We start from the raw sequence: 26,957 nt of genomic DNA on the forward strand, positions 1-26,957 counted from the left end.
CATATTATAAGACAACATGAGTTTATTAATGTTCATTTAAACCTATGCATGAGTTCTATCAGTGAGAGGCCTGAGTCATTCCACCTTACAGATGCCAAGTGACTGAATCAAACTTCTGTCCACAAGATATGCTGAATCAAACAATATGAACAATCCAATTCAAAAAATCTCTTTTTACAAAAAAGAACATGAATATTTAGCTACAAAGATAAGTTAGTCAATTAAAAGACATCATTTTAATGGGTCATATTTATCATAAAGAATCAGTGTACAATCAAAGCTAAATTCTTCCAGGTATATCAAACATAAGCAAAGTAACGTTAAAAGAACTGGCATTCCTAAAAGGTAAAACATTTTTATGAAGAGTATAATATACACCACAGCACATTTTTACTATTTGACAACAAAAAAAACAAGAAGCTTTGCTTCGATGTTTAATTTCTATAATTTCTATTAAGGACAAATAAAAACTTCAACAACTTGTACAAATCACAAATTCTAAGAGGTGATTCATAAAAAGGGTCTAAGAACATGAGATGACATACAAACATGTCTCTTTCCAATGCACACCACAGCAACTTTGGGACCCACTCCCCAAGTGCTTTACCTGTGAAAACAACAGTTGGGTGATCACACAATAAAAATTGCTCTGAGTGTGCAAAATTTTAAAGGTGGTAAGGATTCACTAGCTCTTCTCTGTTTTATTGACTTACACACTTCAAATGTCCATGCTACCAATCAAGTATGTATAGCATATTAAAGGTGAACATAACGATTATATACAGCTGCAAAGAGAACATCCCAACCACAGAGGCCTCTCTCATCTAGTGCAAGGGTGAGTGTATTAACCACCAGACCCCGCATCAGACCAAAGAAGCATCAACGGTACCTCCAAAGTTCTTGTCCCCTTTCAAACGCTTTCATTTTTCTTTCCACGTTTCCAGTCCACGAAACTGGCAATAGCCACGCGGGCAATGCTTTATGCCACAAATCAAGTCTTTTCCCATGAGTCTTTTCCTACCCCAAATCTACTGTTTATTGAACGCAGTTTTACCATTCAGATCAAATTCAGATGTATAGATCCCAGATACCTGGGTATGAAATATGCAAATCTGCCAAGAAAATTAAATATTTGTCTTCTTTTCTTTTAATGTAATCCACTATATAATAGTGAACTAAATGTGCTTGTTTCATAGAAACAACTTACATTTGCCAGTACAGGGCAAATGGTCTATGTACAGATACATCAGGACTGCCTAACTGACAGTGAGTGTTGCTGGCCAGGCTCCATGCCAAGGGAGCTAGTAAGGTGGTGTTCGCTGCTGAATGGACTTCCCCTTCAGGATACGTCGGATCTGGAAGAGAGACAGAAGGTGGAGTTTATTTCTCACGATCAAAGTGTTACACTACTTCCTCCAGAGTTTCTCTCCTCTCACACACCCGCTACAGCGTCCCTAACTTGTAAGCATAGCTGAGTCAGCTCGCCAGCCCCAAGGGTTTTAAAATGACAACTTTCAGAGCTTTTTTCGAGTTTCTTGTAATGACTGTTGAGGGCAAGACAGAAGAGCATTTCCATTAGAACTGAAAGTCAGCAACTGAAGTAGGTCTGTATTCTCTGCTAATCTCTGCCACTGGTGCCTGTGAGAAGATCTATCCACGACGTGGCAGGAACAGTGGCGAATTAGATAACCTCACTTATCATGAAGCCACCTCGCAGTAACAAGAACAGCAAAGTCCCCATTGCACACTCAAGGACATCTCAATGACTTCCCCGTCAAGACAGTGGCCAGGATACCCAAGAGTTAAAGCAACTGTGTGTAACTCTATGGGTCCGAGGAAGGCGCCAACACTCATCTAGAGGGGCTGACTTTGTATTTCAGCTAGACAAACTGCGGTATCCACCTGTCAGTCCACAACAGATTAGAAGCAGTGACTTAGAAGAAAAGCTTGTGGTGGCTGCTTATAGGTGCGAAAAGGAAGCCTGCCCAGTGACCACAGCCTAACGATGAAGGAGAGAAGCCCTCTCCACGACAGCACACACAATACTGAAGGAACAATGACGGCACTCCAAGAACAATAAGTCAAGAGCCTCCAGCAATGACCCGGAACATCGCTGTGTGACAGTATGTCACAATAAGCAGCAAATACTGGGCCTGGGAGCTGCCATTAACCAACTAATTGTGTCCTTTCCAAGCACTGATTTCTTTTTTCTGTTACGCCTTATCGAAAAGTTTTTGTATTTTTAAATGACATACATGAGGACTTCTACAAACTATCAAGTGTCTATGCTCCAAAGAGCTCCACAGACAAGAGTTCCTAGAAAATTTGGTTCTGATGACAGCTAGGAATCAAAGAAAAGGCTAACCTGCATAAATTAATTTATAATTAATAATGTATGCAATCACCTATCCACAGCTACCAATCGCTCTGATTCCCTCTGGGCGACGAGATGATCATAAGAAATAATTTCTTAAGTGATTAAGTTCTTATCGGAGGAAAGTTTACTCATGGGAAACTATCCAACCCCTAAGGATAAAATAAAACCATGCTTAATAAGCATAGCATAATTTTAACACGTTCTAGGTTCAATTTCCTATGGAGGACCAGTTAATAGGCAGAATTATAAAAGCTAAGTATTTATTACATGAGCCTGAACTTCAAACACTCCATATCAGAACAACCTACTTGCAGGGCATCGGCTAACTGGCCTTTGCCCTGCACAACCTCCTCCTTCTTTATATTTCAGACCAAAGGGCCTAAAGGCATTTCCACGCCTCCTATGGCCCTCACCTGTTCTCCCACAGGGCCATCAGGAACCAAATGCACAGGCTGCTCGTTCTCCAAGTTCCGAGTACTCGGGTCTGCTCCCTTCCGCATCAGCAGACGGACCGCGTCCAACTGTGTCACCCGATACTGCAGGCTGGCAGCGACGTGGAGGGCGGTGTTTCCATTGTAAGCCTGAAAACAAAGAAGCAAAATGACACTCGCCAGGAAGGGGAAACTCCGAGAAAGGAGCTGAGAACTTGAAGGTGGGAAGGTCATTCCAACGCCCGCCCGGCAGAACTGAGGCTTTCTAAAATTACCTTCGCATTCACAAAAGACAGGCAACTGGGCAGCTCCAAAAAGAGGCGAATGAGCTCCAGATTTGCTTCTTCGGCTGCCAAATGCAGGGCTGTGCGGCCACTTTTCCGATCCTTGTGAAGGCAAGAAAGGAAGAGTAAGAATCCAGATGCCATGATTTAGACAGTCTCTGCTCTGCGTCCTCTCAAATGTCTGAAGAGGCTTTAAAGACTGCTTCGGATGCGTCCTTCTCCAGCCTCCCTGAAGCCCAAGTTTAATGGAATTGCCTGTTCCTCTTGTATTCCCAGTTAATTTATCTGATTCTTATCACAGTCTACTCATTAAATGTATTAAATGTATTAATGGAGTCATTAAAATGTAGAAATATAAAAGACTACTTTTTATGTGCTATATCAAAGTCCACGTATTACATATTCCTGTGCTTCCAGACTTAGTGGCCACCATGTAGAGCTATGGGGGGAATAGCAAGCTCCACAGGGACTCATGTGGGCATCTGTATCCCCAACATACTTAACACAGTGTTTTATGACACAGAAGATAATAATCAGGAAATAATCCCCAGACTTAAAAAGACTGGAACTGCTTTCCAGTTTAACATGGGCCAGGGAAATGGGTCAGGGTGTATGGTGCCTGCTGCTGACCCTAAGAGCTGAGCTGAGTCCCAGGGCTCACAGCGGAAGGAGAGAACAACTCCTATGGACTGTCCTCTGACCTCCACGTGGACCCATACACATGAGTCCACAAAACAAAAATCTAACAAAACTATTAAAAAAAAAAAAAAGCAAACTTTAAAAAGGCAAATTCCCCATTCCCCAAAGCACCATCTTTAAGGTCAGCACATGAAAACAGAAGCCAAAGTAATATCAATCTCCAACTTCGTTGAATTTTTAAACGAAGACTAATTCATTTCACAGCCCTAAATGACTTGTTTGCTTGTTTGTTTGTTTGTTTGTTTGGGTAACCCGCAGATTAAAAAGAAATCGAGAAAGCGGAATAAGGGATCTTTTCAAGGCTAAACTTCTTTATTCCGTCGAGTTAAAAATGAGAGGGGGGTGAGGAAGTAGTTTCAAACTGCTTCCTTGCGCTTATAAGCCAGGCCTGGACCACACACACACACACACACACACACACACACACACACACGCCTCCCCCACCCTGCCCTCTACTGTGACGTTACCTTCGCCTCCACTGAAGCTCCCATCTGAATCAGACACTTAATGGTGTCAACCAGACTCTTATTCTTTAGTAAAAGATCCTGCACTTCTGGTGAATGAGGCTGTTGGTTCCTCTGCAGCTCATGCACCACAGCGTTGTGAGCAACCACGGCACAATGGAGGGGAGTCAGGCCTGGGAGAAGGGTACACAAGAAGTCAAACCCTCCATCAAGTCTCTTAGTGACTACAATTACTCTAAAGATGGCTCCCTGTTTCACCTCAAATGGTGTCTCTAGAACCTAGTGCGATTCTATGTAGCTAGGCAGTTTAAATGCCAGTTTTGCCTATGAAGCATTTAGTTTTATTTACCTCCTCCTTTCTTAGTGTGATACTGAATATTCTCAGTATCCCTGCACCCCAATTTCCATGTGGTCCTTTATCCGAAAAAGCATCTGGTGCTTACCATCATAGTTAGTTGCCTCAAGATCCACAAACTGATTGCTCCTCATTGCTCCCTTCTGGATTGCCTGCAAATTTGTAAGACACACACCTGTTATCCAAGGGCAAGGCACACAAATAGTCACCTACTAGCGTGCTAAGAGATAAATAAATGAACTCCAAACAGATAATTTTAGCAAGCAGCCTACACACAACTTCTTACAGCCAAGCCTTTGGTGATGCAAAGATGGAAGCCGGCTTTCTGGCCTCTTACCTGGAGCACCTGGGAGTGGCCCTTCTCTGCGCAGACGTGCAGAGGTGTTCTTCCCCAGCAGTCTGTGGTGTTCACCTGGGCACCAAGGTTCACCAGATCCTGCACAATGAGGTGCTGGTTGGCAGCTACGGCCACCTGAAAGGCACTCTGTGGACGTTTAAAGAAAGATGTTTTTGAAACCTATTAACACTATCATAACAAGGAATAGGAAACTAAACTAAAACACTATCAAAACAAGGACTAGGAAACTGAACGATGGCTGAGGGGAATGTCCACACCAAGAAAACAAATCCTATTAATAAACAACCAAATGCAGCAAGATAAGGAAACTAAAATAAGCTTAGGGCGTGGCTTAATTACACGCAATCTTTGGCCAAACAACTACAAAGAGAACATTAATAACTTGTAGGCTGACGGTGGCAAGGGTCAATATCTCAAAGTTAATATTAACCGAAGTCTCTTGATTTGGGGCTCTTAAACAGTCTGCACCTGAGACTGCCTCTCCCCCCACTTGGGTACAAGCACATCTTTGCCATGGCAACGCCCTCCTCACCTGCCCATTGTGCTCTTTCACGTCCAGCATGTGAAGCGCATTCATCTTCCTTGCGAGAACATAGGAGAGTGCTCGCCTCCCTTGGGCAACAGCAATGTGGAGAAACCTGGAGAAGAGGCAAGGAAAAGAGAGGAATCGCTTGTGACTTCATTAAGTTGAGCTAAGAAGACAAAACCTTCCTTCACCCTATTTCTGATGTATTGATACACTCAAACGAAATGTTACAGAGAAGAATCTGGCTTTTCTGACACATCGGAAGTCCATCTGAACTGCAACAGAGAGAAGATAAGAGGAGGCAAAGCTGAACGCCATGCTGAACATTTAAGCTCTCTTATTTTCTTAATACTCATGAGTACAAATACTCATATATAATTCTATGACAGTAACATTAGTATTTTATGTGTAAAGAAAATACAGGCATGGAAATTTTAAGTTACTTGACCAGAGTCATAAAGACATCAGGACAGAGTGGGCTCCACCTACAGATGAACTTTTAATTGATGCCCAGTCATCATCTGTTTCTGCTCTAAAGACAGAATCTACATCAGTCCTCAGAACAGGTTATTTATTCATAGAAAGCACACCTATTTTTAATAAAAAGAAAAGAAAGATAAAAGAAGAAAAGAAAGGTAAAAGGAACATCCTTTGTATGAATATGTGCTACTATTGTGCCAACCATTAAGGTTCAACTGTGCAAAGACGTGAGATGAAAGGATACTCACGTGTCACCATCTGCATCCTTATAGAGAAACTGGTCTTGGGAAATATTTGCCAGTTTGCTTTCTTCCTGCTCTACTTGCCACTGAAAAAATGACTTCCCTAGCTGTGTGGTGCTCATTGGGCTTCCCATGATGTTCTGGAGCGACAGGGAAGAGCCTAAGGAGGGCGAGCCAGCATCAGGCACCCCGACTGCCTCGCAGGCACTGTTTGGCATCAGGCTGAAGTTCTGCAGTGGAGTCTCGCTTTGTTGTGGGATGCTGGGGGGAGGCTGAATGGGAGCAGCGATAGTCTCAGATTCCCCGTGGCCACTCAGAAGAGAAACAAAACTCTGGCTCGTGCAGAACTGTGGCTCTTGATGATCAAAGAGGTTCGATTCATACTTGGGAGACTGGGATGTTCTGGAATAAGAACCGAACTGCAGAGCTGGGTTGTGTGGATAGTTCTGGTGCTGCTGTTGCTGCTGCTGTTGCTGTGGCGGCGGCTGCTGCATGTTCTGGGTTTGGGGCGAATACTGGTACATAGAAGCCTGGTCCATCATTTGTGGAGAGCCACCAACTCGGAATGGTTGGTACTTCTGAGATGCAGAAAAGACGGACCCTCCATGGAAATCCTGGCACTGGTCTCTTGGAGAGTTCTGGGGCAGCACGGGGCTCATCCAGCTAACCTGGACAGTGTTTAGGGAAACTGGGCTGCACTCGTTCTTGATGTTTATAATATTCTGAAGCAGGTCAGTGCTGCTGTCCAGCTTGGATTCACCTCGACGGACATCTTCCATGCTCTCCCCCGGTGCAGGCGTTTGAGGTGGTGTCTGGAAAGAACGAAAAGAAAACAAGTTTCACAACCGCTAGACGTAGGCTCAGAGGTAGAGTACATGACTAGCTTCAATCACGAGCGCCGAAAATAACTTTCTTAAACAGCAGCACCATCCCAGGAATGGTTCCACAGAGCGTTCAGAGGAAAACAGCGAGACACTTACCACAAACTGAGTGGCCAGCAGCGCAGGCCTCTTGCAAGCCGGTCCATCAGACAGGGTGTCAGTCCCCTTCCTTTTCCCCGCAGCGGACACTGCGCTCTTCAGTTCTGTTCCTAGAGAGAGAGAGTATGCAGTCTGTCATCATTCCACTCTACAAATTCCACCTATATCCACACTGAGTCATTTTACTGTAAAAAAATACCAATAAAATTAGGAAGAACCAGAGTAGTAGCTCTTACCTGTGAGTTGCTCAATATTCACACTCCGTGTCTATAAGGGAAAAGATTCCAATTTAGTCCGTATAAAATGGTTTCTCACTTAGTAAAGGATTTCTCTCCACTACCCTCTACAACACACCATACTCTCTGAAAAAATAAATACTGACAGATCAGCTATCTCCAGGTTTGTCTTCTCTCTCTCTCTCTCTCTCTCTCTCTCTCTCTCTCTCTCTCTCTCTCTCTCTCTCTCTCTCTCTTTCTCTCTCCCCCCCCCCTCCATTTTCACTTCTAGCCTAGTCAATCCTGGCCAAGATGAAATTAATAAGACCATCTGATTCTTTCCTCTCTAATCAAAATGTTCTATTTTTACTGCCGCCTATGAACTTCCTTGTCCCTAAACTGCTTTCACTTTGTCCGCTAATTAAGTTTCTCTTACACCCTTTGCACTGAGCCAAGTGCAAGGACTACAGCAAATAATTAAACAGCGACATCCTGTCCTATGAACTCGGGTCATTTCTGAAAAACTGCAAGTGACTCATGGGACCTAGGTTAGCAAACACCAGTAACCCCGGCAGACTAGTCTCCCACTCGCTCAAAGCCAAGAGCAGACTGGCACCTTCAGCTCATCCGCAGACAGGCTGGAAGACTTCTGGCTTCGGATATGCAGCAGGAGCTCCTTCACCGAGTTCTTCACACGAACGCCTTGGAAAGGTCCTTTCTGCTGCCTGCCAACCCCCATATGGGGCTCGACTGTTCAAAAGAAAGGGGACCGTCTCAATTCCATCTCTTCAGTCAAGAATCACGACAGCACTCCCCCCCACCCCCCCCAAAGACTGCTGGCTGACGGACAAAGTCCTCCAACAGCAAACTCAAAGCCTTTCCAACATCTCAGTCAATGGATTCTCAGCAGCAGTATCCAGTACTGCTCAAGGAGTCGGTGTCATCTGGCAGATTTTCCCACCAGGCACCCTAAGGAAATTAAAGCACTATCAAATGTGGTCCAGGATTCTTGGAGCCAAAAGACAGATATACCCAAGAAAAGCCTCTCTGTCTCTGTGAGCTATTTACTCGTCAAATAGGATCAGAGGTTTTGCCAAGATTGTAGGCTTTTAATTATTCCTGACTTTGAGGAAATCCTTGGAGGAGCAGGGTATAAATGAGGTATTTGTAGTTTCTAAAACAAAGTCTTTTATGTTTCTAAAGAAAGCATAAAGCACCTTCACTTCATTCACCTAAGAAGGAACAAAACTTCCTCTAAAGAGCTCAAGGTACCAAAGACTTCTTAGTATTTTCTTCAAGAAAGCTGCTTAAGTTCGCTGAGCCCATTTCCACATACACACACAGGATTTCCCCCTCACTGACCGCTCCTAGAATTACGTACATGGGCATTCTCAGTAAAAAGGAAACAGGCAATTCACTTTAAAACTTCAGAAGGCAGTTTAAAATTCACTGTGAGTACAGTATTCTGCTCCTGGCCGCAAGTATGTAACAAGCTCTTGAATAGGAATTGAACACAATATTCCGAAACTCAGGAAAAGAATAGCTGGTCCATTACTCAGAACAGGAAAAATAAAATGGAGAACAACGCATAATTTGACCCTCTATATCACAAGCATATGAGACAAACATCTCAGTGATGGGCCAACTGAAATGATCGGATGGATAGTCTTTCTTTTTACATTCAGGGAATTCAACAAACGCCCAAATAGTCAAAATCTAACAGCATTCCTCTGGAGTGACAGAGTTAAAAATTCCATGCCCACGTCACAGGGAGAAAAAAAATGCAGTTTCAGGAATCCCCCGTGGCTTGTGTGGTACACCAAGAACTCGCAAAAAAACGGATCAGCCAATGTCACAAAGAACCCAAGGAACCCAAAAAGGGCTGGAAATGCATGTGCACCAAACTTTTTATATACAGTATACGCGGCACTGTGGCTTAAGGCATGCCATTCTAAATTAAAAGTATTTTTTTTTAAATAAAAGACAACCAAAGTTTGAGAGGACAGCAATAAGGAACAGCAAGGAGGCAGTCTTTAAAGTATTTTCGATTAGAGCCACAGATGAGAAAATCTAGGCAGTCTTTAAATCTACCCACAGCGGCATCCTGTTTTCCCCCAAATTATGCAACTCGGTTTATGAAGAAAGGAAACCATGCAACTCGCCACCGCGAAAGAAAGGGCTTCAGTAGCTGTAACTTTTCCATTCTAAGGCACACGGAAAAACAAGACTGCAGAATTCTGAGCAGGCCTCTCAAATTCCAATTTTCTAAAGTAAGCGCACAACCTGAATCACTTTTTCGACCCCAGCGTTTCCCTTACATCTTGATAAGTGTTTTTCCTTTATTTATTCCTATAAATATACTAGGAATAAGTCGTGGCTTTAAACCCAGTTCCCAAAGTTTTACCCTCCACCACTGCTTCTCGCTAACAGAGCTCCAGAGGAAAATCTATGTCTCCATCAGACCCAAATCTCAGTGTAACTCTTTCTCAAAGGTTGTCGAGCTCGGGAGGGAGGGGGGGTCGGAGAGAAAAGTGAAAAAGTAATGGGTTATGATATGAGCGAAAAGGAGAATCCGAGACTCTCAAGTTATTTCCCCCAGATTCCTGGGCTCCAGCCAGCGGGGTGGTCGGAGCTCGAGCCCCCAAGTCGCCTGACTCCACAGACAGTCAAGGACATCGTGCCCGAATAATCAAGACATTTTAGCAGTCACTCAGGACTACTCCGTGTCTGTGCCGCTGCTAAGGAAGTCGCCGGAGCCGCTTAACGTCTAGGCGCCCCCTAGTCTGGAGAGCCATGCCCCGTTCTCCCAGGCGTGTGAGCCCCGAATAGAGGGGCACGGGGTTCCGCGGGTGAGTACCTTGTGGGCGCTCGGCGCGGGCGCCTCCTCTCGGACGGGACTCCACGGCCCCGCAGGAGGACACGGAGGAGGGGGAGGAGAAGTCAGAGGAGTCGGAGCCGGGCGAGCCGGGCGCCGAGGGTACCGTGGACAGGTAGCCCGCGTCGCCGGCACCGGGGGCGGAGGGCGGCGAGTTGCCGTAGAAGTAGGCCAGGTTGAGCGGGCTGGTCATGAGGCCGCAGTCGCCGGCCGCGTCCAGCAGCCCCTCTCCGCCGCGGCTGTCGTCCAGCAGCTTGTCCACGATCATGCTCCCAGGCTAGGCGCTCGGGGTCCCCAGACACCTGCGCCACCAACGGGCTGCGCGGCTGGCTGCTGCTGGGCGGCTCGTACGTGCGCGGCCCGAGGCTGCCGGGCTATTTAACGAGCCGCGATCGCCGACACCCCCACCCCTTTCCCCCACCCTCCGTAGCCCGCCCGGCCATTGGCGGCTCCTGGTCCGCCTCCCGCCCCGCCTCCGGATGCGTCTAGTTTCCAGTAAAATGCCCGGGATGAGGCAATGCGCCCTCCGCCCTCGCCCCGCCCTGCCCAACCGGTTGTTTTCCGGCGGCTCACCTGGAAACCCCGGGGAGCACTCGCACCCCGGACCCTAGCCCGTGCCAGCTCCAAGCCTCCCAGGCCGGCTAGCCGCACCCCCACAGGTCGGAGCCCCTCAACAGACCGTGTGTGCAAGGACTGCGAACCCCGGATGCCTGCGGGGAGCCCCGGGCCGCTGCGGGAACGGGTCCGCCCGGTTCCGGGAGTGGGAAGACCGAGCCGTGCGTGCACGCAGCCCTCCGCCCTCGGAGTTCGGTCTCCTCCCGTGCCTCCCAGCACTTTACCCGCCTCCAAACCTGGAAGCTTTTGCCCGCGTTCTTTCTGGCCAGGTCTCCATTTCAGAGCGCTTTAAGTTTTTCCAACTTTATATGTGGGCCATAACTAATCATTATTTTTAGGTGCAGTGTTGGAATAAAAAGCAATGTCCACCCTTTTGTCTCCCTCAATCCTATAATAAAGTCTTCCTTGTCAGGAATATGAATGATGAATACATATACACGCTTATATTTTTTATATTTGTGTGTGTGTGTAATGTTTTATTCTGCACAACTTTACCTTGTGTCTGATAAACACAAGAATTGATGTTTCTGTCTGGAATACCTTTTTCAATGTTTATATAACTATTGCTGCGAATCCAACTGGCAAAACAAGGAAAGTTTCGGAGGTGGGGAAGCGGGATGAATGATTAAGTCTATCCTTTCAAGTACATTTTTTAACCCGGAGAATAAGGTAAGCAAGCAAACATGTTTAAAAAAAAATTACTGTGATAAGCATTATGAGCGATAACAAAGTTCACAGTGCACAGTCTAAAGAGAGGATTTTCCCGTGGAGACAGGAGGTCAAGGGGAAAGTCTTCGCAAAGAATGAGGCTTTGAGATGGGCCCAGAAGGATGGGCCCTCAGGGGTTTGCAGGAAATTCATCAGCCAAGAATTGCGGCTAGGAATCAGAAAAGAATTTACCTGCCTCTTCGGACTGCCAAGGGGAAGACAGCACTAAATGTAAAAGGTAACTTTAAGAAGAGCCCCTTCAGGGGCTGGTGAAGGGGCTGGAACTTGAATGCTCACTGGATCTTTACGCAGACGAAATGAATCTAGAGACAGTTTTAGAGGATACTGAGGAAGTCCGTGGCCAGTAAGAATTAATTGACATGCTCCAAGAAGGATGACCCAAGCTAGAGGAAGAAACAGTGGCCAGGGGGAAGGTGAAAATAAACAGGGAAACAAACAAACTGCGAAGGCCGAATCCACAACCCCTGGCACAGCCTAAATGCTGAGACCAGCTGGGGTCTATAAGGCAGAAGACCAGCCACAGCTCTATAAGGATTAAGTGGGGGTGAGCATTGCTGAAGTTACTATCACTGAGTTCTTGGAGCTGACACTCCTGCTCGTTTTCTGGAAATAAAGATGGGGAAACGAGGAGATGTGATTCCCAGCCAGACAGCTGTTAGGCCCCTGCTCTGTGCCCAGGCTGGAGAAAAGAACTGTCAAACCGCTTTAAACACGGCCCAGAGCTACATGCCAGCTGGAGTCACCGGCTGCGAAAACACAGCTCTGGCTTGTAAAGGTGCAGGTCAGGTCCGTCTCAAACAGCTCACAGCAGACTTTTCCTGGAACCACTTCAGCACGGGCCAGATTGAGGGCATGTCCCCTGGTGGTAGCCGACCAGAGGGACTGCTGTGACCAGTGCAGAAGGGACAACGCTGTGATCGGTGAAATACAATCCTTCCTTTGCAGGAAGGCTGTAGGTGACCAGTACAAACACTCCTTTTCTAGTTTATAAACAGACTGCCCAGCTCAATCTGAGGGGCCACCAGCAGACACCCTTTGGTTCTTCCCATTGTTACAACAGGCCCAACTAAAGGCTCTTAAATGGTGTTGCCTTTTTATGATGAATTCCTAAGTTAGCATACAAAAGCAATGGGTTTCATTGCTGCCATTTGATACATACCTGTTATGGCACTCTGTTCTAACCCCCCCACACACACACTCAATCACTATGTTGCCACTGGCTAGACACCTTCCTCTAGGATGTACCCCTTCTGATTCCATCACCCTCTCTACCTTTAAATCTCATGACCCCTTTTTCTAGCTCCATTACACACACACACACACACACACACACACACACACAGAGTTGTCACAGTGATTAAAATCCCCATTTGTCTAACATGGCTCTGATGCTGTGTTGTAAAGGGGAGATTAGAAGACCTGTCTCCTCAAGGCTTGGATGCCCTCTCTGCATCTTAAGGACAATGGGAAAGGCGAAAATAACCTGTCAGAGAGCTGTGTGACTTGTGGAAAGGAGAACTCTACTCCAAAGTGACCTGAGGAAATCCTTTCGCTTGACTTTATAGGTGTTAATAATTTACTTTATGGTGCTTTATACAAGAGAACAGTTTGAACAGTTCTATGGTACCAATTATGTTGTAATACCATCATCAGACCAATAACTCAAGAGTTCTAAAAATGGAAACAGAATTTTTAAATGTAAATGTAATGAATTTTCCTAATACCATAAATAATTTAGAACAGCATTTAATACCTGACACGGAAACGCCAGTGACTAAGAGGGTGAGTGATTGCACTGTGTTGACTGAAGAAGTGAACAGGCAGAAGTCGCTAGTGTCTGCTCCCTGATGTTGACTGAAGAAGTGAACAGGCAGAAGTCGCTAGTGTCTGCTCCCTGATGTTGACTGAAGAAGTGAACAGGCAGAAGTCACTAGTGTCTGCTCCCTGATTTTGCTGAGTGCCATTTGTTCTCATCGAACACTGGTGAGCTGACCATTGTTTGTCACAAAATACCACTTTCATGTAAGTGACAAACTGGATATTCAGACTTTTAATTACCAAAGAAATCTGCTGTATCAAAAGGAATAACTATCAGTATTTGTTGGCAATGAGAGAATTCAAGTTTTTAATGAAGACTCAGAATTTGAGGCACTCTCTGTCAGACCTCTTGAGTTGGACAGCCTCCCAATAGTTAAAGACTTGTGACCAGGACAGGGGTGATGTTATCAACAGATTTTAAATAATGAAACACACACACACACATATCATTATAACCATAATAAAGCATTAGAAAATATGCCTCACTCAACAAACTGTATGTTCCAAGATGAACAATGCAAGATATTACAAAAATCACCTATAGGTAAAAGAGCCATTGGAGTGCAAGACAGACCAGTGGATTTAACGGAGCAGACATAAAAGTTAGCTGGGGTCTAGTATAACTTAGCAGTAAAGTACTTGCCTAGCATGAGAAAGGCCTTGGGTTCAGTCCCCGGAAACACACACACACATGAATTTCTAAGAACATGGTGTTGCATACCTGCAGTTCCAGTGCCAAGAAGGCAAAGGAAGATGTGGAATTCAAGATCCAGCCTGACTACATGGTGAGATCTTAGCTAGCCTCAGCTGCGTAATAATATCTCAGAAACAAAAATGTTGATTTATCAATTGGTATTTTTCAAAACTTTCCCATTTGAGGACTCAAAATAAGATGCATGGGTTAAAAATACCTGCTGCTCTTGCAGAGAACCCAGATTCAGTTCCCAGAACCCACATGCCAGCTTGCGACCACCTGGAACGCCAATTCCAAGGGATCTGACACACTCTTCTGGGCTCCAAGGGCTCCAGGCACACGCGTGGTGCACATACATACATAAGTACATACAAGCAAAATACTCATACACATAAAATAAAAAAATAAGTGTCACAAAACAAATTTCACACTCAGAGTCTCCTTTTGTGGAGTGGAGGTGGTGCACGTCTCGCCCAGTAGCCAAGGCTGCCCTCGAACTCACCATGTAGACGGAGGTAAATTCAAACTTACACCATCCTAGTGCCCCTGCCTCTCTAGTGCTGGGTTTAGAGGCATGCACCATCTTTTTTTAAAAAAAATATTTTATATGTTTGTGGAGTAGCATGCTCCTTCCACATCAAAGGTGTGTAGAACAGAGAGCACCTTAAAGTGATAAGGCCTCTCATTTCATTATATGGGACTGGGGGATGGAACCCAAGTCACCAGGCTTGGCAACAAGCACCATTTCCAGCTCAGGCACTTTGCCTACCCTGGCATGTGCCACCTTTAACCCCACTTCCTTTTAGATACAGATAAAGCACAGCTGTCGCTCACTGAGTATACAAAGACATGAATGCCTTATACGACACAATTTTAATCCACAACGTTATCTAAGGATATTCTTCATTGTACAGCCCCTAATTCAGAATCTAAAACTTGACGTTTTTGGTTAGGGAGAGGAATTTGTTGTAGTCGTTGGTTTTTATAGAGACTTCCTTCTGAATTTCTACAAGTAAGGTAGTGGTGTATGCCAGATAAAAACACCAATTCTAGAACTGGTTGAGAGCTGAAAAAGAAACCAGCCTAGATCATGTACAAAACAGACATCACCAATGAAATAATTAAAATCATTGAAAATGAGAGCCACAGGATACAATCTATACTTTGGCACCCTGATAATGTTAATGCTAGCAGCTACCGAAAGTCCACCGTACACTAATCGCTGTGTTGGGTTATTGACATTATCTCTAGTGTAAGTGCTGACCGAGGAATGGTCAAAGACTGGAGCGGAATCAACAGAGTCAATGGTCAGAAACTGAGGCGGCAGTTCATGCGATCTGGCCAAGCTCAGCACATGTGAGCAGATAGAAATACAAGCATGCCTAGCTACGGCTGGCAAGACTGCAACCCTGATATCGACAATGAGGTCTGAACTTTCTGTGACCAAGAGATAAGTGGATTTAATAGTTAATCACAGTCACCTGAACAACCCCCTCCCCTCCCCTCCAAACTGCTTACACTTCCAGTGTACCTTAAGTCAGAAACTGGGGACCACTGGCTCTAAGTTAGACAACCCTTTGTGCAAATTGCTACCTAAGAATGGCTTTTACACTTTTGAATCATTCATTTTAAGTGCCTATTTAAGTACCTATGTTAATATTCTCTCGTGGCCCTCAAAACCTCAAATATTTCTACTTGGTTCACAAAGGTAAAAAAAAAAATTCTACTCTCTGGTTCAAGCAAAGGTGTTTAGTTGACCATAAAGCCTGCAAACCCAGTTCTAGCAATTTCCAGCTGTGTGACCTTGGGCAACTTCCTTGATCTCTGAGTATCAGTTTATGCCCCTAAAAATTGAGAAAACTCTCTACTTCTGTATCTCAAGCTGCAGCGGGCGAAACAGATGACAGGCAGGAGAAAAAGGGCCTGTTGTTAGTCATACCTGTGTCTGTGCCTGCAGAGCACACACACCAACACCCCCGCCCCAAGCTCTTTCACGTTTGTGCCACTAAACTGGTCAGGAAGAAGCTGGATGTCATTTAAAATACTGTTCCCGATGATGGACAAATCCAGGGGTGTCAGCAAATCGGCTCTCCTCTCTGCATCCTTCCACCTTTCCTGTTTCTGGCTGTCAAGTCAAATTCCCGCTCCTAAATCTCATTCTAGATTTTACAGGCTTGCCCCCGTTACCTACAAGATAAAATCTTCGTCAGCCTGCACCATCCTTTACAGTGTGGCGTTCCAGTAAAGCCCAACAGGGTCGGGGCGGGGGTGGACGAAAAAGGCTCTATAAAGGAGCAAAGGACACAAATGAGGTGTTTGGGGAGTTTTTGTTTTGGTTTGGTTTTATATGTCCAAAGTCTCAGAATCCTTGATCGTGACTCTTGGTCATTTTTCTCCAGGTTCCCAGATGGGTGTGACTTAACCAAATGGAGCCCTGTGCCTAATATGTTCTTCACAGTGGTCTGTGGTTCCTGAAACACTTCCCCAGGGATCTTAATAGTTCCTAAAACCAGAAATTGCCCGTCTGTTGGAGCACCCTCATTTAAATTCCTTTATCCGGTAAGTTTGGTCCCAATTATACCACTCAGTCTGCTGAGAGAGAAGGTATGTTGTGATAAGAGAACTCAAAGCAGGCTCAAAAGTATCTTGGATGCTTCCTTAATGGAGCTGATGCAAAGGCCTAGCCAACCTAAGGCTGTATCACGGCAACCCTATGGCACCATTCCATAGCAGCAGCGTTACGGAAGAAACACGTGGACAAGGGTGGCAGACATACTTGTTATATGTGAATGGGGTGCTGCAACCACACAGCTACAACAAGCTAGGAGTCTAAGTACAAATACAGCAAGTAAAGGGGAAAGAGATCCAGCAGCAACAAAAAAAAAAATCCTCAACAAATAACAACAAAACGTAGACGAAAACAGATCATCTAAGAGTAACCAGATTGTAGAAATAGCTGAATTTCTTATCCAGAATCACACCTAATTTCCTACGAGGAAATGCAGTAGCAGAGGGGGGTCGAAGGTGATCTTTGCCAGGGGAAGGCACAAGCAAAAACAAAACTAACTTCTCGGGTTGAGTCTTTTGGGTTGTCCTGTTGCTCACTTGTCAAACAGCATTTGTTAAAGAAAAAGGCAATATCTGGAATATAGCCAACTTAAACCAACCTGAAGTCTATGAGTCACACATCTCACCAGTCCTAGGTTCGCTCAGTACATACTTGAGGAGCATCCACAGTGCTCTCGACACTCGCCCAGATGGTCTACTGGACAGCCCTGAGCAGAAGAGCGGTCTGTGCCCTCGTGGAGCTCACATTCACAGCAGAGAGAGGCAGCAACTGAACTGCTGTCTAACGGGGGCAAGCAGTGTGATGTGCCAGGAATCGAGGTGAAGGGAGCAAGAAGCGCCATTCCAGACAGACTGGAAAGCCTTCCCACTGCCCTTCCACTCCTGTATGACCACCGGCCCTTTTAACACTTGAGGTTTCTATTTTGTTTAGTTTAGTCTTTGGTTGTTGTTTGTTTTATCTGAAGTAGAGTCTCACTGTAGCCTTGGCTGTCCTGGAACTCACTATGTAGACTAGGCTGGACTCTGACCCACAGAGAGTCGCCTGCTTCTGCCTTCAGAGTGCTGAGATTAAAGGTGTGGGTCAGACCTGAGACTTTTTATCTCATTCTTTCTGAACTTAATAAAGAACATCGCCCAGTCCCACAAGCTCAGCTCTGCCCTGAGTGAGGTCTCCAGGTTGCGGTGTCGGCCTTACCTCGAAATTCTACTCCCTGTTGCCACAAGCATGACTGATAGTTCAAAAACAAAACCTACGGGAGACAACTCAGCCAGTAAAGACATGAAGACCTGAATTCAATTCCTAGAACATGTGTAATGAAATGCCAACTGCAGTAGCACAGACATGTGAACACACACGCATGCAAATGCACACCACACACACACACACACACACACAGGTGAATAGCACCTGAGACAGGCTACCCAAGGCTATCCTCAAGTTGCCACATGCACATACATGCACACCTCACACATATATGCATGCAGGAACAAAAGAAGGAAGGAAGAACATCAAACTTATCTTCCCTCTTTGCACCAGTATACACATCAAACGACTCTCTTTGCGACCTTCAGAGATTGCCTGGTTTGCTGAGAACACTTGTGCAAGTACAAAGACCTGAGTCCACATCCACAGTGCTCATAAAAAAAGTCAGGTCCAGCGGCATGTACCTGCAGCCCTGGCATTGGGAGGTAAAGGGAGGGACATCCTGAGAGCATGCTGGCTAGCCAGCCTAGCAGAAATGACCAGTTCTGATTGACTGAGAAACCCTGACAGAAGGCATTTTGACCGACATCCAAAGGAAGACACCTAAAGTCATACTCTGGCCTCTGGGTGTGCACATCCAAATGCATTCATCACACGCTCACACCAGGTTTCCAGAAATTTCTAAACAACTTAACCCTTTGGTGCTTCTGCTCCTTCACTTCAGCATAGGAGAGTTCCGATAGTTCTTTTCTCCGAAGTGGTCCCTACCCACCCCGTGCCTCATTCTCCCTATCATCTTATTTACAAAGGGCTCCAGGACTCAGGAAGTGACTCAGAGTGAAAAGGCGCCTGCTGTCCTCGAGGACATGATTCAATCCCAGAACCCACATGCTACGGGGAAGAACAGACTCTCAAAAGTTGTCTCCTGACCTTTATGCGCACACCATGACACACACATGTTCACACTCTCAAACACACATGCACACACAATAAAAAATGTAATTTTAAATACTAATAACAGCAACTAGAGAGGGTGTGGGGATGCATCAGTGGGTATAGTGCTTCCTATTCAAGCATAAGGTGCTGAGTTCAGATCCCCAGCAGTCATGTAAAAGATAGGACACGGCATACACGTATATGCATATTATATGTATGTATGTGTGTATGTATGTATGTATGTATATTATACACCCAGCAAAGGAGGCAAAGACAGGCCAATCCTGGACCTCTTGGCTAGCCAGTCTAATAGAAATGGTGTGCTCCGGGTCAAGTGAGTGACCCCCTACTGAGCCCTCAACACAGAGCCGTGACTGAGGAAGCACCCCTACACACAAATAAATGAATCAACAAACAAAAACAACAGAAAGATTTGGAAGACATGTCTCCTGTTCAATTGCTGAACCCAATGACGGAGTCGAGGTCAAACCAATCACCTGAGCCTGTAGCCCTATCAAACCTACCAGTCCAGCCGTTCATAGTCTAAACTATGCCCCCAACCACCAGAGAATGTGGATGCCCTAAACACTGGGACTTCAAAACGAAACTACATTTGGAGGTAGGCCTTGCAAGAGAGGAGCTAAAGTGAGGTCAAAAGGAGACCTGCTGCAGTTCATTTAACTGGTTTCCTAACTGGTACACGGGATATGCAAGGAGCAATGCCCCTGTGTGTACACATCCAGAAGGGTCCATGTACAAGTTCAGGAAAGAAGCCACGAGAGAAGTCAAACTTGTTGGGCCTCTGTGTGTGTGTGTGTGTGTGTGTGTATACATATGTATGAATGCACCTATGAATATACAGATATACAGAATACAGAGGCCAGAGGCTCAGTCTTGGTATCATTCTTCAGGCACCATACACCTTGAGTTTTTTGTTTGTTTTGTTTTGTATTTTGAGATAGGAGCTCTCTTTGGCCTAGAGCTCACAGAATGGGTTAGGCCAGCTGACCAGTAAGTCTCAGGGATCGACCTACCTCTACCTCTTCATGATAGGATTACAGTCATGACCGCCATGTGGAAGATTCCTTTACACTGTTTGAATATATGTTGCTGTGATTGGTTTAATAAAGAAGCTGGCTGGCCAATAGCTAGACAGGATAAGGTTAGGCAGCAGAACCAGACAGAGGATGCTGGGAGGAAGAAGGGTGGAGTCTGAGGAGTGGAGAGCCGCAGCAGAAACAAGATGAACGTGCCATGTTGAAAGAACATACCGCCATGTGGCAGAGGGTGGACAAAGAAAAAAATACAGGTTAATTTAAAATGTAAGAGTTAGCTAGTAACAAGCCTGAGCTATCTGCCAAGCATTTATAATTAATATTAAGTCTCTGTGCATTTATTTTGGAGTCAGCGGTCTCGACAAAATCTCCGCCTACACTATCATGCCCGGGTTTTTTTTTTCTTTTTCTTTTCTTTTTTTAAGCATGGGTTCTGGGGATCAAACACAGGTCCACATGCTTATGCAGCAAGTGTTTTACCAACTGAGCTATCTCTGGAACCCTAAATTTCTATTTTTTTATGCAGCTAAGTTGGGGAATACATCACTGTAACAGCTCTAGCAAACTAATACTTGATTTCAGTATATTTAATATCCTCATGGTCCGCGTTGGGAAAGGCACATTAGTTCTTGCTGCAAGCTTTTATCCATGCTAACGTTCTTGCCTGTGATACTTTTCATCCTTTGAAATCACAGGGTGTTCAGGTAAAGCAAACTTTGTTCCAAATCCCATCCAGACACTTAGTAGCCATCTACCATTGACTGTCTCCTCTCAGACTCTTTTCCTCACCTCAAAATGGGTACTTAACTATTTTTGGTCAATGTGTTGATATTCATGACATGCTTAGCACACCAATGATGGTAATTTTATTATCATTATTATTATTATCATCATTATTATTATTCAAATCTGTACTTAAGACTTGATAGTTAAATATTTGATACTTGATAGTTAAATATTCTGACATCTTTGGCTCACCAACCTACCTTGAAGAAAGCATAAGGAAAGAGGACATCTTGAAGGCAGGTTTGGAGCCCCCTTCCCATAAGGCTTCAGCTGCCTGAGAAGAATGAAGAGTTGGTGTGATAAGCCATGGGAGTTTCTAAGCAAAGTGAAATATCAGAGGTGCCAGCCGTGTGCATGTGGGTAAGTGGGACACTGCAACAGTCAAGGTCATGAACAGCTGGCCTGTAGTGGTACCCACAGAATGAAAAGGGGGTGCTATTCAGGGAAATGACTCAGAATATAACCCATAGGGCTAGAAATGAACCAAAAACCAGAGAACGGGCAGAGACAGAGCACTGCAGGGCTGACAGCGTAGGGGACGTCATGAACAGAATTAAGGAAGCCAGTGGGAGAACGGGAGGAGTCTGGGTTTCCTGTTCTGTTGCTGGCCTGCATCTCACCTCTTCAGTCACTCACCACCCCACCAACCTCAAGGAGGCATCCCACAATCCGCTCGCCAGGCATAAACAGGAACCTTTACAAAAGGTTACTTACAGTCTAAAAGGGGCTGCCCCAGAGTGAAATACCAAAACCTTTGGAACTTAGACAAAGGAAGTATAGAATGTGGCCCCTGAATATTGCTGCCACATTGTACCTCCTGAGTGACAAGCCAGCTGTTATCTGTCACCATGCCCTAGATATTTAATTAGGGTTGCGTGTAAGGATCCCTCTTATCTTAATGCTGGATGCTGTTCAACACCACGAGTAAACAAACAAAACTGTTTTCCTTGGTTGTCCAAGAGCTAGAGAACTCTGGCCAAGGACGAGCTTAGTGGGCTTTGCTCCTCCCACCTCCGCCATCTTGGATCAAGCTCCTCTGATGCCAAACTGGTTATTTCAAGGGTAAATTCAGTAGCCTGGCCCAGAAAACTGCAATTTAGTTTCCTGTAACCCTTGCTTCCATCTCGGATTGGAGTCGCCTTCTGGCCCTTAGCAGAGGTAAGAAACTAAAGGTCTTTACAGCTTTCCTGATGGCTTTCCAGGCAGCGAGTCGTTTCCACTGCCTTTTACATTACAGAGTATTTATTAAACAAAAGCTCCTGGAGCAACTGTGTGTTATGATGTGGAGATGAGGGGTTGGAGGCAAAGAATGAAGGAAGGTGAAGTCAGGGCCACCCAATTTCCATCCTCTAGGATGGGACTTCTTCGTTCATCTTCAGTCACAGGCCAAGTCACCACCATCTGTGAGTTGCCTTGTAGCTCTGACCCTTTTAAATCTTGGGGAAACCTCCCAAGGGTTCTTAGGAATTTGAAATTTCGTGACCAGTAATCCAAATGTTTTAAAGGATCCATATATGAAATCCAGCACATTGCCCCAGTGGTTGTCATAGAAAACCTTGTCTTGAAAAACTAAACATGCACACAGGCAGAAAATAAAAATTCAAGTTCAGATTTAAAAGTCAAAGACAAAATTACCATATGATCTAGCCATTTGACTTCTGGGTAGCCAACCAAAAGTGCTTAAAGCAAAGACTTAAACACATACTTGTCTACACAGGCTCATAGCATAAAGCTCATAACTTTGATGTCATGTATAATTTTATCATAGTTTTAAAATATTTTTGAAATATTTAAAGACAGAAGTAAAATTTTCCTATGGGAAAAAAAAGAAGACAAATAGAAAGAGTTCCTTCTTTGGCAGCCAGTAGTTTTAAAATTCTTGGCAATGACGGAGAGAGAAAAGAAGACACAAAGAGACAAGCAACCCGAGAAAAGCCGTGAACGTCACTAGAATGAGTACACGTAGAGCATTTACAGCAGGGCGTTTTGATGGTTTTTGCACCTCTGCATGGCCTGTAGAAAGTTTCTGACACATTTCTTTTCTAAACATCCTTTCAGGAGCATTTGGTACTGCAGACATTCTGTGCATTGATCTGCATGCCATGGCCCCTTGCAAGGCACCTGGATCAGTGTGCATTGTAATAGCTTAAGGTTTTCCCCGCCAAGAACCAATACTTGCCCTCTTGGGGTGATGCTACCCACTCTGAGAATGCACAACTTATAGCATGAACCCCTTTCCACTGGGTGCTGGTATTCAAGACGCAAAGATTAACCAAAGTAAGCAGCAGGTCTCAGAGTGGACTTGAATTTCACCATGCATTTTTATTCTTAGCTATCCAAGTAGATTCATTTTTACTCCTCCACTCTAGGGATACCACAGGGCCTATAGGAAATGCAGGCTGGAAAGGGATTGTGAGACATTCTACAAAATAATCAGGAAGAGCAAATATGCAAACGTTTTTATATAGTTTTCTGGAAGCTACCTATGAAAGCAGATATTTCAGCTAGCTTATTAGCTCACTCTGAAACATAGGGGATGGTCAGTGGGCTTCCACAAGGCTCCCTTCTCCAGAGGCAGCAGCGAACCTTTAGAGGGGTGGGGTGGAAATGTTCTCCCAAAGTTTATCTTTCCAACATGGAGCAAAGGTCCTGAGTAGGCAAAAGGAAATGGGTAACAGGATACCCATCCCTACGTCTGCTATTGTTTCCAAAAAGGACATAGAAAGTAAACGGCCAGCTCTTCCCAAAACCTTAGACCAGCTACTCCTGTGACTCCAGTCTTTGAAATTCAAAGCACTTTGCTGTGGTCTTTTTCAAATCTGCATTATCGTGGTGGATATCAAGCAAAGCTATCAGTTAACTACGAACAGGGAGTAAGTCGTAACCCATACTCAGCCCAAGATGTAGAAGGATCCTTGGGAGGAAACTGGCCTCTCTTGCTGGCACATTTGTATAACTAGTCTCATGGCAAATCTAGATTCTACCACTTAATACTGTCTGGGGGACTCTGAGCCAACTGCTCAGTTCTCTCGAGTCTATGAAATATGGCTAAGTACAAGGCACCTCAAGTGCAAATATGAGGAAAATCTGAGCTCTTGCAGGTTCACCTCCTCAAACAAGTGTTTATAAATGTTAATCTCAAGTCCCGTATTTTCTCAGTCAAATACTTGGGGCCTCAACAGAAGGGACAGGAAGTGTTTTTCTTTAATCAGAAGCCACAGATGAGAGCTCAAATGAGCCTCTTCACCCACCCAGGGCAGACATGATGCTGTCCGAGCCCAAGAAAGATTTCATAATCTTGAAGCTGTCCATCAGAAGAGGGCTGTATTCCCTCTTAGATGGGCCCATAGCCTCCTTCCATGAAAAGCAATGGAAATTCAATTTGTTGTTTCAAAGCAATGCCAAACCACCAAAAACTTTTGATTCATAAATCACAGCGACCTACGTGTATGTAAACTTCAAACACTGGTTAAATTGAGAGCTGTGCAGACCTCAGCTCTGAATAAAACTCCCTATTTCCCCTTCTGAGAACACCATCCAAAGGCACAAGTAAGGTATAGATCCCACTTAGAAAAACGGTCACCCTCTCACCCTCAGGAGTTCAGCATCAGGCCAAGGAGATCGAAAGATGAAGTTCAACATGGACCTCTGAATCTTCTTAGTAAGCTGAGGGGACAGTTCAAGAAGCCACCGGTGAGTGTCAATCATTAACCAAGAGGGAATAGTCTTTAGGAGTGATTGGCGGTTGCTCTCTGAACAACCAGAAAGCCTTCCTGGAGACCATGCTCCCGGGAGCCTACAGCTTTTGGGAAGACTGGTTTCTGTGTTCTATGAACAGGATCTCTTTTGGGGACAAAGTAAAGAACAGGTTTCCCTCTTTCCCTTTATAAACAAACCATCTTACTCACTGTTATGCTGACCCTGGCCCTACATGTACGCAAGGCAGAATGCCACCCAGTGCACAACCACTCTGTGCTGTGCACTGACCTCCTACACTGACTCATCCTACAATGACTCTGGCCCTTCGGAGCTTGTCACCTGTCCCCTGCCCAGCTGTGTCCCTCGCCCACGCAATGTTAGAGAGATGGTGGAGGGAGTAGAAGGTACACGGTATTCTCGAGCCAAATAAAACATGTTTTCATGGCACGTGGTTTAAGCTTTTCTGTATCAGGGATAACTAAGGGCAGTGACTGGGATTAGAAATGCTTCTATTGTGTTATCCAAACAGTGTTTCCCAACTTTCCTAATGCTGTGGCCCTTTAATACAGTTCTCATGTTGTGGTGACCCCCCAACCATGAAATTATTTTCTTTGCTGCTTCATAACTGTAGTTTTACTACTGTTATGAATCAGAATGTAAACATCTCATATGTGAGTATCTGATATGCGGCCCCCGTGAAAGGGCCATTCGACTCCCGCAAAGGGGTTTCAACCCACATTTGAGAACCCCTGGACTAAGAGAAGCAGAAACCATTCCACCCACCCAGGCACTGTATTTCTTTAGATACTAGATCCAGCTGAATGTATATATTGCCAAGTGCGGAAGATTTACATAATGAATGTCACATCCTCTTTGAGCCAACCCCTTTGTCTGTTATAGCCAGTTCACTAAGGCCCACGTAAGAATCTCTAATCCGTTCCATCTAGAAACCTGCCGTCACTTGAACGAAACTTTTTAAACACTTCAGATAGATTATTATGAACCTGCAGGTTCCACCACACCATCAAATCAATGGTTTCTCTCATTCATAAAATTTAGATATATAGAAGTCATGTAAGAATTACCTAGGGTATGCTATAAAAATATTTCAATCTACTCATATAAATTTTTTTTATAAAGATGCAGTTTCATGTTTTCCCTTGGTGAGAAAATATACCTTTAAACCCACCCATCAAACTTCCTGGGAAGTTTCCACCTTAGGGTACCAACATTCTCCATCACTGGCTAAAGATAAATTCATACATTAGAGTTCCAAGGTCTTCATCACCCATCATATGCTCCCTCCCCCAGAATCTTAGTTCTTTGTGCGCCTTGAAGGCAAACAGACATAATTTACGCTATTACCAAAATATTAAAACATCCTGGAGCCCACCCTCCAAAAACAAACAAAAAAAAAACTGTCCTAAAATATTTTGCCACAAAGCAAATATTATTATTTAAACAGCAGACAGCTCCCAAAGAAAGAATAAGGAAAAGGAACTGGTCGAGGGCAGTTTATCACTTAAGAAACCTTTTCATGGGCTGGAGAGATGGTTCAGCTGTTAGAACACTGCCTGCTCTTCCAGAGGTCCTGAGTTCAAGTCCTAGTAACTATATGGTGGCTCACAACCATCCCTAGTAGTATCTGACGCCCTCTTCTGGCTTATAAAAGCATACGTTTAGATATAGCACTCATAAACATTGAACAAATAAATCCTAAAACAAATACCCTTTCATATTAAATGTCAAATAATGAAAGTATACCTTTGTGTTTGAAGATTCAAGTCACACAAATACGTAAAAGCAAATCAACCGTTTCCAACTGTAAGCAGCGATAATGCCCCAGTACGTGAGAGCATCAGAAGGTTGATCGGCTTCCTTTTGAGGTTACATGATAAGGAGCAGTTAAGCAGCCCCTTTCTCTAGAGCTCGCCGTCTGACCTCGTGGCAGGAGGAGCCAGCCCTAGACCTCGGCCTCCTTTATAGCGCTGGCTTTCTTCTTGCCAGCTAAGCGGGCAGAGGGGGCGGGGAAGCCCAAGCTCGCCTAAAATACACCCTATGCTCATCCTCGGGTTCGATCGGGGGGTGCGTGGGCACCGAGAAGGGCCAGAGGAGGCGAAGGGGACAGCGAGGACTAAGTTTGTGGACTTTTTTCCGCAAGCTGGAAATTCCCAGGCCAAAAAGGTACCGACCCGAGTCCGGGACATTCCCCCGCGAGGGCCAGCTCCAAGACCTGGACTGGAGCCTCACTGAGGAACGAGTGGCCTCGCTAGTGGTTTTCCCGGTGCCTGTCCCAGTGTCCGGGAAATCTAGGGGATTAAGCCTCCTCTTTAGAGCCCTCTCTCCGAACGTCACTTTTTCTTTTTATATATCTTTTATTGATTTTTATTGAACTCTACATTTTTCTCTGCTCCCCTCCCTGCCTCTCCCCTCCCCTTCAACCCTTTCCCATTGGTCCCCATGCTCCCAATTTACTCAGGAGATCTTGTCTTTTTCTACTTTCTACTTCCCATGTAGATTGGATCTATGTAAGTCTCTCTTAGTGTCCTCATTGTTGTCTAGGTTCT

The 26,957-nt window shown here is 44.9% G+C and overlaps 1 protein-coding gene across 2 annotated transcripts; it reads right to left on the bottom strand.

Moving 5' to 3' along the window:
* Positions 1 to 26,318, bottom strand: Nfkbiz (NFKB inhibitor zeta). 2 transcript variants are annotated; one of them, XM_050122380.1, is made up of 13 exons: positions 26,155 to 26,318; positions 24,283 to 24,357; positions 8,028 to 8,161; positions 7,433 to 7,463; positions 7,197 to 7,306; positions 6,223 to 7,028; positions 5,501 to 5,606; positions 4,948 to 5,094; positions 4,699 to 4,762; positions 4,259 to 4,428; positions 3,084 to 3,194; positions 2,791 to 2,958; positions 1 to 1,355 (listed from the first exon to the last, which is right to left on the bottom strand). In XM_050122380.1, exons 3-13 carry the CDS (start codon positions 8,148 to 8,150, stop codon positions 1,302 to 1,304), a joined length of 1,890 nt encoding a protein of 629 aa, XP_049978337.1. In that variant the 5' UTR covers positions 8,151 to 8,161; positions 24,283 to 24,357; positions 26,155 to 26,318; the 3' UTR covers positions 1 to 1,301. The 2 variants fall into 2 exon arrangements, with proteins under 2 accessions (XP_049978337.1, XP_049978336.1); XM_050122379.1 differs by lacking the exons at positions 24,283 to 24,357; positions 26,155 to 26,318 and adding an exon at positions 10,269 to 10,665.
* Positions 26,319 to 26,957: the final 639 nt, after the last annotated feature.

This window comes from Alexandromys fortis, unplaced genomic scaffold (assembly GCF_014885135.2).
Source record: "Alexandromys fortis isolate MF-2015 unplaced genomic scaffold, M_Fortis_MF-2015_v1.1 scaffold_187, whole genome shotgun sequence".
Lineage (NCBI taxonomy): Eukaryota > Metazoa > Chordata > Mammalia > Rodentia > Cricetidae > Alexandromys > Alexandromys fortis.

Coding starts and splice junctions, on each gene's coding strand:
- Nfkbiz (XM_050122379.1), bottom strand. CDS start 10,554: ATGATCGTGGACAAGCTGCTGGACGACAGCCGCGGCGGAGAGGGGCTG. Junction 4,429..4,698: donor TGAGGCAACTAACTATGATG/GTAAGCACCAGA, acceptor CCCTTCTCCCAG/GCCTGACTCCCCTCCATTGT. Junction 3,195..4,258: donor GAGCTTCAGTGGAGGCGAAG/GTAACGTCACAG, acceptor TGCCTTCACAAG/GATCGGAAAAGTGGCCGCAC.